A 14,120-nucleotide genomic window follows, 5' to 3' on the forward strand; every position below is an offset into this window, starting at 1 on the left:
AGTCCATACCCCTCCATATCCCTCTCATCTCTGTACCTGTCCAAATATATCTTAAATGTTAAAATTGAGCCCACATTCGCCACTCCAGCTGGCAGCTCGTTCCCACGCTCCCACTACTCTCTTTGTAAAGAAGTTCTACCTAATATTCTGCCTAAACTTCTCCCCTTTCACTCTTAACCCATGTACTCTGGTTTGTATCTCACCTAACCTCAGTGAAAAAAGCCTATTTGCATTTACTCTGTCTATACCCCTCATAATTTCCCCTCATTCGTCTATGCTCCAGGAAATAAAGTCCTAACCTCAGGATACATTTTATAACATGGAGTGCCACGGTTGGCATAGCAGTTAGTGCAACACCTTTACAGCGCTAGCGATCGGACCGGGGTTCGAATCCCACGCTGTCTGTAAAGAGTTGGTACGTTCTCCCCGTGTCTACGAGGGTTTCCCCAAGGGTTCCAGTTTCCTCCCACCATTCAAAACACATCGGGGGTTGTAGGTTAATTGGGTGTAAATTGAGTGGCACAAGCTCTTGGGTTGAAATGGCCTATTACCATGCTGTATATCCAAATTTAAATTTAAACATGTCAAATGAAGTAAAGTAATTTTTGTTGGAAATATGTTGATTGATAAACATTGGCCTTAAATTCCTTGGAGCTTGATTAGACTAATGAGAATGTGACAATTAATATTTAATATACGTGGTACAAATCATTCTTATTATTGCACAATTTTAGGAAAGAATTGCAATGTTCATATTTCCACCTCTTCCAGAATAACATGCTTCCTAAAGTTCCTTGTTATAAATGGCTATACCAATTCCTTATTTAGTCACAGAAAATGAGAATATCTTGGCCCCTGCAAAGGTGCAAGGAAAATTGTGCAGTGCACAAACAACAGCTTTATTTTTGGACCAGCTACTTAAAAATTAAGTAGCACTGGAAGTAAATGAATTGAGTTTGTATGGAATTGTGCTTTTCCTGAGCTCTCTGCATCCATGCAGGGTGTGCCAACAGAATTAGTAAATTTGTGGCAAGGCCTGGATGCTGGAAACATGGCATCTCTGAGTACACGGGGACATGGATAGAATTCAGGTTCAGTGGTGATGGATGGGAGTGTGAATGATAGTAGCATATGTCTATAGATTGGGCAGAATGGCCCTTGCTTACGAGTAAATACAGTCTACAGTCAGGGTAGGTATCTACTGGGTTTGTTTGGAGAGAATTCAGGTCAGGTTGATTCAGGAAGGAGATGGGCAAATCTTGGAGAAATCACTGCTGGGGGATAAGGAGAGCCTGAAGGAAAACTGGTAAATAAATAACCAAGGATACCCACTCTGGTCAGGTTCAAGGTGCTGGCCTGGGTCTTACTGAGGAAGATCCCCTTTGAGATTGTGGATAGTCTTGAAGGTTGTCGTAGGTTATAAATGGATATAGACAGAATGCAGAGATGGGCAGAAAAGTAGCAGAGTTCAATCTCGATAAGTGTGAGGTGTTGCATTTTGGAATGTTAAATCTGAAGGCTGAGTACAGGGTTAAGAGTTGGATGCTTAAGAATGTGGAGGAACAAAGGGACTTTGGGGTCCAAATTCATACATCTCTCAAAGTTGCCGTACAAGTAGATAGGATAGTTAAGAAGGCTTCATAAGTCAAGGGATTGAGTTCAGGTGTCGAGAGCTCATGTAATTCTGGTGAGATCACACTTAGAATATTGCATTCAGTTCTGGTCACCTCATTATAATAAGAAGCTATGGAGAGGGCGCAGAGGAGATTTACCTGGGTTGGAAACTAAGTCTTATGAGGCAAGGTTAGCAGAGATGCAACTTTTCTCTCTGGAGCGAAGGATGAGAACTAACTTAATAGAGGTCTACAAGATTCTGAGAGGGATAGATAAGGTGGGCAGACAGTGCCTTTTACCCAGGGCAGGAGTAGCAAACACCAGAGGACACATGTACAAAGAGAAGGGAGGAAAGTTTAGGGCAGACATCAGGGGTAAATATTTATTTAATACACAGAGAGTTGTGGATTCCTGAAATACCTTGCCAGAAATGGTGGTGGAGGCTGAAACATTTGGGGCATTTTAGAGACATTTATACTAAGGAATTCTATGTATATGTAAAGAACGGAAGGATGACAAGAATAAAGGTGGGGCTAACAGATAAAAGAGGAAACATGTGCCTGGAGGCAGAGGAGGTTGGGGAGATCCTAAATGAATACTTTGCTTCAGTATTCACCAGAGAATCAGGGTGAGGTCACAATAGAGCAGGCTTGTGTGCTGGATGATGTTGAGATTAAGAAAGAGGAAATATTGGATCATCTTAAAAACATTAAGATTGATGTCCCCAGGGCCAGACTGATATACTCCAGGTTGGTGTGGGAAGTGAGGGAAGAGACGTCTGAGGCAGTGGCTATGATCTGTGAGTCCTCCTTGGCCACAGGGGAGGTGCCAGATGTTTGGAGAATGGCAAATGTGGTTCCCTTGTTTAAAAAAGTTAATGTAGAGAATCCTGAGTATTATAGACTGGTGACTCTTACGTCAGAGGTGTGCAAACTATTGGAGAGGATTAAATTTAAATGTTTTAATTAATTTTTTTAAAATTTAAGTTCAGACATACTGCATGGTTACAGGCCATTTCAGCACACGTCCGTGCCGCCCAATTTATACCCAATTAACCTACACATCCAGTACTTTTTGAATGGTGGGAGGAAACCGGAGCCCCCAGGGAAAACCCTTGCAGACACGGAGACAACATACCAACACCTTACAGAAAGCATGGGATTCAATCCCTGGTCCTGATTGCTAGTGTTGTAAAGGTGTTGCACTAACCGCTATGCCAACTGTGCCACCATTTCTTGAGGATAGGATCTATGTGCATTTGGAGAAGTGCAGTCTACTCAAGGATAATCAGCATTGCCTTGTGAAGAGAAGGCCATGCCTCATGAGCCTAATTCAGTTTTTTGAGGAGATAACAAGAGAAATTGATGAGGGTAGAGTGGTGGATGTGATCTATATGGATTTTAGTAAGGTATTTGACAAGGTCCCCCATGAGAGACTTGTTCAAAAACTCACAAGGCATGGCTGTGTGGATAAAAAATTGGATTGCATGTAGAAAGCAGAGAGCAATAGTGCCTGAAGTATTTTGCCTGAAGGTCAGTGATTAGTAGAGTATCCCAAGGATCTTTTCTGAGACCCCTGCTCTTTGTGACTTTTATAAATGACCTGGATGAAGAGGCAGAAGGATGGGTCAGTAAGTTTTGGTTGATATGAAGTTTGAAGGAGTTGTGGATGGTGTTGAAGGTGGTCAAAGGTGACAAGAGGATATAGACAGGGTACAGAATTGGGCAGAAAAGTGGCAGATGGAGTTCAATCCGGGTAAGTGTGAGGGGATGCATTTTCGAAGGTCAAACCAGAAGATTTAGTGCAGAATTGATGGTCTGTAACTTAACAATGTGAAATAACAGGGGGACCTTGGGTCACTGTGCAAGTTGATAGGATAGTTAAGACACCTATGGAATGAATGTTGGGCTTCATTAATAGGGGGATTGTGTTCAAGAGGGGACCTTGGGTCACCGTGCAAGTTGATAGGATAGTTAAGACACCTATGGAATGTTGGGCTTCATTAATAGGGGGATTGTGTTCAAGAGTTGAGAGGTCATGTTGCAACTCTACAAATCTCAGGTGAGACCACACTCAGAGTATTGTGTTCAGTTCTGGTCTAGGGAGGATGTGGAAGCTACGGAGAGGGTACAGAGGAGATTTACCAGGGTATTACCTGGATTGGAAAATAAGTCTCATGAGGCAAGGTTAGTAGAGCTGCGGCTTTTCTCTTTGGAGCAAAGAAGGATGAGAGGAGACTTAATAGAGGTCTACAAGATTGTGAGCAGCATAGAAAAGGTGGACAGCCAGTGCCTTTTTCCGTGAGCAGGAATAGCAAACACCAGAGAGCATATGTACAAAGTGAAGGGAGGGGTTTAGGGAAGAGATCAGGCTTGGTTTTTTTTTTAAATATGTACGCAGAGAGTTGTGGGTGCCCGGAATGCCTTGCTAGGGATGATGTGGAGGCTGAAACATTAGGGGCATTTAAGAGACTCTTACACAGGCACATGGATGGAAGGAAAATAGAGGGTAGGGAGGGTTTTGTAGTTTTTTTAAAGGAATATAATGGGTCAGCACAATATTGAGGGCTGAAGGGCTTGTACAGGGCTTTATTCTATGAGATGCACAGGAGAAGGTTTCACAAGCCCACTGAAAGCTTGATACTGTTAGAATTGCCAGCAGGTCATGTGTGCTCTGTAAATAAGAATTGAAACTGCAGTAGACACAACTAAATGTGCACTAAATGTAACGAACACCACAGCGTAGGGTCTTTGGTGCAGCATAAGGCAGATGCACGGAAGACCCCATAACAAAAAAAAATGCTGGTTTTGAACTATACTGTGAGCCCTGGTTTCCATTCATGTTTTGTTTTCTATAGAAATTACATCACGACCCACAGAAACATGGTGCTCCCCCCAAACTAGTCTCCTATTACACTCGCAATCATTGCTCCACATACTGAAAATGTTACATTCACTCCCATCCTACAATTTTGCTGTTCTCCTATTTCTGTTTACTCTGACTACCCGCAGTTCAGAGATCTCATTTCTAATGCTTGTTAAAACATCTTCAATTTATCTTCTTTCATGTTTTAATCCCTCCAGTGGTATTTTTTTCTTTAAGAATTACCACGGTTATTTTAGTTATCCTTTGTTTCTCAGCACGTGCTGGCCATTTTTTGTTTCATGTCGTCTTCTATTCCCCTTGCCCATGTAATTTAAATCATTTTTTTTAAATTGCCGTTTTGATGTTACCAGCAGGTATCTTTGTTCGTCTTTAGTTTCTGTGTAGTTCATTTCTTCTTTCTGCTCTGAACTGGAGGACCCAACAACCCAAAATATCTGCAAGCATTGCAGGCAAGGCAGGGTACATACATGTTAATCTTATCTGCTCAATGAGAATGCCATTAGGATTGGCTGTTCATACTGTGCATGAACTAAGATTACTTTCTACCTGGGTAAAACTCGGTGTAGTGTAAAACAGGCAGACAATCCAGTCCTGTCAGCTGCGGTTGAGTTAAAATTGTGCTCAGACTATTTGCAATGCTGTAAAATGTTAGACTGGAGTGGTCCACAGGTTAATTCTTTCATTTATCTTGGAAATAAATATGGGGCTTAATGGTCCCTAAATTACCAGTTTTAAGTAAAAACACAATGCCGGAGAAACTCAACAGCTAAACAGTGTCCTTTATATCACAAATACATAATCAACATTTTGAGCTTACCAGTTTTAACTTAAGGTAGCACAGCACTCTATGAAAAAAAAAGGTCCGTGAGATAAATATATTAATTGAGTGCATAAATGCAAATATAGGGGTTCAGTTACTTTTATTGATCCGTGACTTGGCTGTGTAATAAATAAGAAAATTGAAAATTACATTGAAAATTATCACACCCACTGCTTTCTGAATGAGTGTTGTACTATCATACAAGACAGTGCGTTTATCATGTCAATTCATGCATTTAGGACATTATCATTCCTTTTAAGCACAAAGATCGCTTCATAGTGGTGTGAGAGCATCTTAAATTTTGTGCCATTTTTCTGCCATATTTTCCTTTGCAGAGCAAATTGAGATAATATTTCATGACATTTTTTTTTAATGTTGGATGTTTCTCATGACGTCAAGTCTAAGGAAGGCTCAACAACAAGTGGAGGCCAAACAGATTTATAATAAACAGTAAAAATATGGATTCCAAATTCATAATGCTTTTGAATTAGGCTGCATTAAAAACAGCTGGAGTCTTCTGGAAGTGGAAGGGAGCAGGAACCATACAGCAAGTTGCTGTGGAGCAGGGATTTTTCAACCCCTCCACCACTCCCCATCTCCCTCTCCACTCCCCATCTCCCTCTCCACCCCCCACCCCCTCCAACCTGACACCTTGCCAATATTGGAAATGAGCACATGATTGAATTCAGTAACCCACCCATTTGCTCGGGACAAGCTGTACACTTCATGCACACTTACAGGGATGAGCCAATACCTCAAAAGGACTGTTCCTGACTTAAAAGGACTGAAGATGGTTCAGACTAAAACTAGTAGGTAGTCAGTAGTCAAATTCTGATTCTTGAGATGTTTTTTTTTAATTTAAATATCTAAAATTTAGACAAACAATAAGTAAAAGGCCCTCCAGCCCATACCCCATGCTGCCCAAATACCAATTGACCGACAAACCCCATACGGTTTTGGAAGGTGGGAGGAAACCAGACCATGCAGAGGAAACCCATGCAGTCACGGGGAGAATATATCAACTTCTTACAGACAGCACTGGAGTTGAACCTGGGTCACTAGAGCTGTAATAGCCTTACACTAAATATGCCACATATACTTCAGACTTGCATACATCTTCAGTTTAGGCCATAAACCCCTGTCATCATGCAGCTAACCAAACCTCAACTGATGATCAATTATGGTAATAACCCTACCAATATTAAGTAAATATACTCCCTCTGGGAAACAGGTCATAGACCTTTACCAGCTCCAGTTGCCTGAGTGCTTTGAAAGTCCCACGGCACCATTGAATAAGTTGGGATGCGGTGTACCTGGTTACAAAGTCCACATTATATTTGCTTGTCCATCCTATGGAAGTGGAAAATGCAGAAAATAGAACATTACAGCATAGAACAGGCCCTTCAGCACATGATATTGAACCAACTCATGTAAACTTACTACACAACAATCTTATTTTTTTCATCATCGTATTCATAACCCTTTATATCTCTTGCATCCATGTGTCTAAGAGTCCTTTGAATGTCCCATTGTACCAACCTTCACCACCAACCTCAGTAATGCATCCCATGCACCCACCACTCGCTATGTAAAGAAACATACCTCTGACATACCCACTAAACTTTCCTCCACTCACATTAAACAGATGTCCCCTGGTATCTGCACTTGTCGCCCCAGGAAAATGGTGCTGTCTATCTACCCTATCTTTGCCCCTCATAATCTTAAACAGCTCCATTAAGAAACTTCCCATCCTTCATCGTTCCAAAGAGAAAAGCCTTAGCTCTGTCAAATTTGCTTCAAAAGAAAAGCCCTAGCTCTATCACCTTGCTTCATACTTTTCATTTATTTTTTACAGGCGGTCTACTATTTAAATATAACAAAAAAACTGACACTTGGACAGCCCAAGAAACTCTGGTTTATATTGGGAAGCCTTTGGCTGTGGATAAAGCGGGCGCCCAGAGGATTGCTTTGGAAATACGCTTTCTGCATCAGGAAGAAACACTGGGCAGGTACTGCAGAATTCCACCCCCTCTGAAGTCAAACTGACATCTGACTCAGGCAATGCTATTTGAAGTAATTCCTATTGGGGAGAGGGGTGTTGCAGAGGGGACTCTCGTCAGTTGTGTTCATTATTGAACCAGATGGTATATGGAAAGGAAGAATTTATTGCCCAGAATTCCTTGTGGCAGGACCGCCTTTTCCAGCAATCTAGAATTTTTTCTCCCATTTGTTCTCACAATATGGGTTGTGCTGGCAAGGCCAGCCTTGAATACCCATCCCTAACTTCCCCAGGAAAGGTGGTGGTGGACCCCTTTTTGCAGTCCTCCTGGTGAAGGCAAACAATGTGCTTTGAGGGAGGGAGTCACATACAAATCAGGAGCAGGCAGTCGACTACTCAACTACGCAAGTACCAGGATCTAGACCCAGTAGGATTTAGACCCAGTAGGATCTAGACCCAGTAGGATTTAGACCCAGTAGGATCTAGACCCAGTAGGATTTAGACCCAGTAGGATCTAGACCCAGTAGGATTTAGACCCAGTAGGATCTAGACCCAGTAGGATCTAGACCCAGTAGGATCTAGACCCAGTAGGATTTAGACCCAGTAGGATCTAGACCCAGTAGGATTTAGACCCAGTAGGATCTAGACCCAGTAGGATCTAGACCCAGTAGGATTTAGACCCAGTAGGATTTAGACCCAGTAGGATTTAGACCCAGTAGGATTTAGACCCAGTAATGATAATGAAAAGCTGAGATTCCTCCAGCCCACACTCCTGACGGTGAGCGCGTTCCAGGATTTTCATTTGGCAACAATGAAGCAATAACTATTACGGGATTCAGAACTCTGATCTTCACTGAGATTTTGCTGCATAAGTTCCCACTTAACATTGATCAGCTGTTTTGATCATGGAGTTCCCCTAATGGCTGAATTGATGTGAATGCCACCCCAGACTTCCTACAGTTGGTCATCATCTCCAACGTGTTCACTAAGCTGCAGGTGGAATGCAAAAGTCTGCAGGATAGTAACCAGGCAAGCATAGGCTAGAGAATCGGGGAACTTTCCACCAAAGATGGTTTGGTTTCCAAACCTTATATGCATTTGTTCTTTGGTGAAAAGAAACTCAAATAAATATTCTACCTGGAGTGCCTTAAACCTAATGATATGAAGATTTTTTTTCTCTGTTCAGGTAGCCCCCACCTCGTTACTCTGTTTCCATCTCTTACACCCATAATTAATTTTTAGTCCACCCTCTCTCTAACTTTTCTCTTTCCTCTTCCTAGTGGTTTCTCCATCTTCCTGTAATTCTACCTCTCACACCTTCTATCCTGTCACCTCTGAGCCTCTCCCCCAGCATCTTTCCCCCTTTACATACATAACATCACCCCCTTCCCTCTAGCCTTGACAAAGGGCCCTATCTGAAACATTGACTGACCATTTCTGTATCTGGATGATGCCTGACTTTCTGAGTTCCTCCAGTGGTGCACAGGATTCCAGTGTCTGCAGCTTTCGTGTTACTCAAAGATTGAGTAACTCATTGATTCCCAGCAAATTCAAAAAGGTGGGTTTTTTTAAACAAAGAAGAGCAAAAACCAGTGTCTGAACAGATTTCTTCCTTGCTCTGCAGATATGTTGGAAAACAATACAAAAAAACAAAAGAGCTCTCCTATCATTTCAATGACGTTGAGCGGCAAATGACCGCACAGCATTACGTGACAGAATTCAACAAAAGACTGTACGAGCAGCAAGTTCCAACACAAATATATTATATTCCAGCCTCGGTTCTCTTGGTAAGTTCAAGCCACAGGTAAAGGTTGTCAGCTCCTGTGAACAGAAATATATTTTTGGGGGGTGGGGGGCTGGTGGTGTTGAAGCTGTAGGCAAATACAATGAAATAATCTTAGCCATTGCTTCATAGATGGAACTGTACATGAGAATGTCATTCTGGAGACTCAACACCATGAATTTAAATACGGTATCTTTAACAAAATAAAGTATAGCTGAATGCACCTCAGGGAGACTTTCTACTGAAGTTGATCAGAAAGGTAGATTTTTAGATGTTTTTAACAGAAGCAAAGGGGAATGGAGAAGAGGAAAACAAATAAACGTCAAATGCTGGAATTAAGAATAAAAACAAGGCTTTCTTTCTTTTTTGATCTTTTTATTAACCATATTATAGGTAAACAATACATGAGGAGAATACGAATACAAAAACAGGGTTTACACAGAGCCCTTGAGAATGTGGTAGACCAGAAAGACTTGGGAGTACAAGAGCATTGTTCCGTGAAATTGGTGATGCAGAGAGACAGGGTGGCCTTTGGCATGCTTGCCTTCATCAGACAGGGCATTAAGTACATGCACCAGAAATGGAAGAACACCCACTGTTGAGAAGGTCAAGCAGAGGAGACGATCCTACTGGACAGTGACCACGGTGGAAGACTAGTGAGGGGCTCAGCAGCTGAGGGAACCACACGGGCTCTGAGCAACGTACGCTCAGATGACTCACACAGGTTGCTGGACACTGATTCATGGAAACCAGGTATTGGAGCCAGGAATTGAGAGGGTGCTGAAGACAAGAAGGGCTCCCAAAGGGCCTCAGGTGCTGAAGGCTTCCTGAGCATGTCAGAGGTTTGGATCTGGAGCTCGGGTTCTTGATGAACAGGAGACTGTGTGGCTGCAGGAGCATGGGAGGTGAATCCATGGACCCTCAGTGACTCTGAAGGGATTTTCTTTTACTTTCTCTCAAACTGAAAGGGGCCCTGAGCAATGCTAATGGCAACTCTGTCTTTATTATGGCAGGAAGAAGTTGAAGAATATCATGTGTGTTACATTTTTAATGTCAATAAAAGGAACTTTGAAACATCTGTAACTAGAAGACATAGATGTAAGGTGAGAGGGGAATGATTTAGAAGGGACCTGAGGGTCACCGTCTTTACCCAAAAAGTAGTGAGTATATGGAACAAGCTTCCAGAGGACATGGTGGTGGAAGAATGGACAATTGTAATATTGAAAAGACATTTAGATAGGGGCATGGATAAGAAAGGTTGAGCCTAATGCAGGCAAATGAGACTAGCTTGGTCAGTATGGCCAAGTTGGGTATAAGGGCTCATTTTCATGGTGCAGAACTCCATGACTTTCCAGATTTACAGTCATTGATGAGACATTGTTAATCCGGGATAGGGTATGACTTGGAAGAGATCTTGCAAATGATATTGCATATGCATGTGTTGCTCTTCTACGTTTCTGTGGCAGATGTCACAGGTTTGCAAAGTGGTGACGGACCAACCTTGTCTTCAGCTCATTTTTCAACAACCAGCATTGTCAGAAGAGGGGCTACGAATTGATGTTTGCACAATGTTCGAGGCCATTTTCAAGCTCCTCAGAAAGTGATATTGTTCATGCCTCCAGACAGCAAACCACAGGCCATATTCAGGACATGGGCTGATAAGTAGCAACTAAGATTGGACCCAAAACAATAACTGGATCAGCCACATCTATACTGTGGCTACAAGAGCAAGTTAGATGCGGGGTATCCAGCGACACATACCTCAAGTCAGGAGCTACATGGATAAGTGGAGCTCCAACAATTCTCAATGTGTACCATTATAGAGTGATCTTACTGGCCAGCAGCATTTCACAAACCGGTGCCTTCTGTCAGGTACAGGGGCAGGGCAACATGCATGTTAGATTGCCACAACTTGGAAGATCTTCAATTTGTACAATGTCTTGATTTAGGAACATTTCTTCAATGGCTCTAAAATTTTGGATTCTAAATCCCAGAGCTTGCTACCCAGAAGCATTGAGAAGTGACTGTCGCCGGATTGAAGGCGGTAATTCAAGAAGATGGCTAACCACTTTCTCAAGGACTGTTTGAAATGGGCAATTAATAATATCAAAGAGTTTTAAAAATGAAATTTTAAAAAATGAATTGAAAATATGAGTCCCATGAAGGCAGTTGGTATTTGAAAGCATGATAGATACTGATGTGGAGGGGACAGAGGAAGTATCTTATGGACATGAAGTAGCAGGTTAGTTTTCTGAGTACTTGCAACCATTAAATGCGAAAATAAATACATAATCGCAAAGGAAAGGCAGTGGTCTACTGATGGGCATGCTACCCATAGGGTGCTCTCAAATATTCATTCTCAAAACATACAAGATGCTTTGGTTCTTAGATATGCGTGGGCTTTTGCAGATCTAATAATGGGTTAAACCAGAGGAGGGAATTTTGAAAATATTGTCTGAGTTGAGTTTTTTTTCTGAAACATTAGTTGAGCAGAAATGGTCATTTCAAAAGAGGGGAAATCAAATAAAGGAGATGTGGGATCAAGGGTATGGATAGAAGATGATTAGAAAGAAATGGGTACATCAGGGGAGGAAACGGAGCAGGTAAGAGTAGAGAAATTAGAAGAGACTAGAGAGGCACAGATTGGCATTGAAATTACAAGAAACAAATTGTGTATCAAGATGGATTTACTTTCAGAATTTACTGAAAAACAGAAATGCTGGAAAAACTCAGCCAATGAAGCAGCATCTGAGAAGACAACCCCAGATAATGTTTCAGCTTATGGTCTCTGTTTAACTCTATCATTTTATAAAAGCAATATTGGACCCAAAAGACTGAATCAGCACTGCACTGGAAATTTACTGGTGGATTAATGAGAAAGTGAAATGCAAAAATGTGTTCAAATTCTATTTTCTTTCAACAAGACTGCGAGGTAAAAAATCCCTAGTTAAGTGTTCGTGTCAAAATAACCCAAGGTTCACTCCCAGAGATGATCCATTCGTTTTGTTTCCTCAGCTTTTAGAAGATAACCAGATCGTAGGTGGTGTAAGCGTGGAGCCCTACGTGCTTGGCAAGTTCATCAAACTAACTAATAACACAAAGGCTGTTCACAAAGAGTATGAAGCGACAATGTACGGACTTGCATTTGGACATTTTACCTATGAGTTTTCAAACCAAGAAGAAATAGTGGTCGATTTACAAGGTAAATTATTTCAACGTCATCAAATAGATAACAGCAGCCCTCAAAATCCACATGACAGAGATGCTACTGGTTATACCAGAATCACACCAATTTATGACTGTTACCCACAGTTCACAGAATCAAGGAGAGGCCTCTTATTTGCACAAAAATGTCAGACATTCCCTCACACATGCTGGCGGAATTGACCAGTTGCATCCCAAGAAGAAATTCAATTTCCTCTTCTCCTTTCTTTGGAAGGACCATGTTTAAAAAAAAAGTGTTTTATAAATATATTTCCTCGCCTTATCATTCAGTTCAAATGGTTTCCAGCTGCCCAAAGAAGCAGTAGAAATACAAGCTTTCCAAGTTTGCTAGTGGTATGAAAATAGGTATTAAGGGCATGTTGTAATGAGATTATTGCAATGTGATACAAGTAGATTGAGTGAGAAAAAGCCTGGTAAATGATGATAAACATGTGAGGTTATACTCTTCAGTTGAAAGTAATGAAAAAGTGAATGATCGTCTAAAAAGAGAGAGAGATCAAATTAGTGAAGAAGGATTGAGATGTTCTCATGCACAAATCAAATAAAGTTAGCAGACAATCCAACAAGCAGTAAAGAAGGCCAATGGAATTTTGGGCTGCATTGAAAAGGAGGTGAAGTTTAAGAACAGATTTTGTTGATGTTGTAGAGGGTGGTTATAACGCCACACCTGCTATATTGTGCACAGTTTTAGTCCCCTTACCAAAGAAAAAAAAAATTATGTGGTGCATTAGAGGCAGTCCAAAGGAGATTTACCAGACTAATTGTTGAATGAGAGGCCTGTCCTCCCAAGAGAGGCAAAGCAGTTTGAGTCTGTATTCTTTGAATCTTACAAGAATAATATAGAAGATACAAGAGGGACTTGATAAGTTCAATGTTGAGATGCTCTCACAAGTGGGAGAGTTACAAAATACGGGGCCAGTTACTTGAAATGGAGGTGCATAGAAATTTCTTCTCTGAGGAGTGAGAACCTCTGGAATTCTCTGGACAATGAATATCCATTAGAAAGTTTTTCTAGGCATTGGTCACATTGACTCAGAGAGGTGCGTTCAAAATGTACTGGGGATTGTAGGTCAATTAGGTGTAATTGGGCGGCACAGGCTCGTGGGCTGAAAGGGCTTGTTAATCATGCTGTATGTCTAAATTAAATTAAATTATACTCTCACAGAATGGTGCCAAATAATGAAGAGAATGGGCATATTATCTGGGCAGAAGAATTTTGAAAGAGTTTACAAGAATTTTTCTTGGAATGCATCTTTGCGACTGCAGACTCCCATTAATTGGTTATGGCTTGGTGCAGGGAAATTCATCAGCATTTGAGCCATGAGGTGTAGCGAACTTTGCCTTGCAGTAGGTTGGCCTTTCCTTCAGTGCGGGATCAGTGGAGAAGATGCCAAGGAATTTAAGCAAGACCATGCCTGGGACCGGGTACAGGAGGGGGTGATAGTGGGGGGCTGGGGAAGAGTGGAGCAGGGGTAAGACTGCAGGTTGTTGGCTGCTCATCTGTAGTGGGGCTGGCCTTTGAATCTCAGCAATTTCTGGCATGGGATGAGGTGGAGTTGGAAGAGCAACAGAGTGAAGAGAGTTGACAGTGTGTGGTACCTGCATCACAGTCTGGTTTGCAAATTTGAGTGCCCAGCAATGCAGTAGGCAAGGAAAATCTTGTTGTGGTTACCACAGCAAAAAATCCGCAATAAAATTTAGATCTTTGCAATCCAAATGTTCCAAATGTTCCAATGTTTTATTTTCAAATAAATTGTATTATGTGGTGTTAGAGTTGGGTCTTTTTAAACCTA

At 41.6% G+C, this 14,120-nt stretch overlaps 1 protein-coding gene across 3 annotated transcripts in view; it reads left to right on the top strand.

The window, feature by feature from the left end:
- alpk1 (alpha-kinase 1) overlaps positions 1 to 14,120 on the top strand; it is a 107,519-nt gene that overhangs the window by 86,626 nt on the left and 6,773 nt on the right. For 2 of the 3 annotated variants that reach the window (XM_069926197.1, XM_069926196.1), the window contains 3 exons: positions 7,176 to 7,329; positions 8,944 to 9,106; positions 12,118 to 12,304. In XM_069926197.1, the coding sequence (XP_069782298.1) occupies positions 7,176 to 7,329; positions 8,944 to 9,106; positions 12,118 to 12,304 (504 nt within the window). Of the gene's footprint in view, positions 1 to 7,175; positions 7,330 to 8,943; positions 9,107 to 12,117; positions 12,305 to 14,120 lie in introns of those variants that run through there. The other variant, XM_069926198.1, reaches the window with a different exon arrangement.

This window comes from Narcine bancroftii, chromosome 3 (assembly GCF_036971445.1).
Source record: "Narcine bancroftii isolate sNarBan1 chromosome 3, sNarBan1.hap1, whole genome shotgun sequence".
NCBI classification, from domain to species: domain Eukaryota; kingdom Metazoa; phylum Chordata; class Chondrichthyes; order Torpediniformes; family Narcinidae; genus Narcine; species Narcine bancroftii.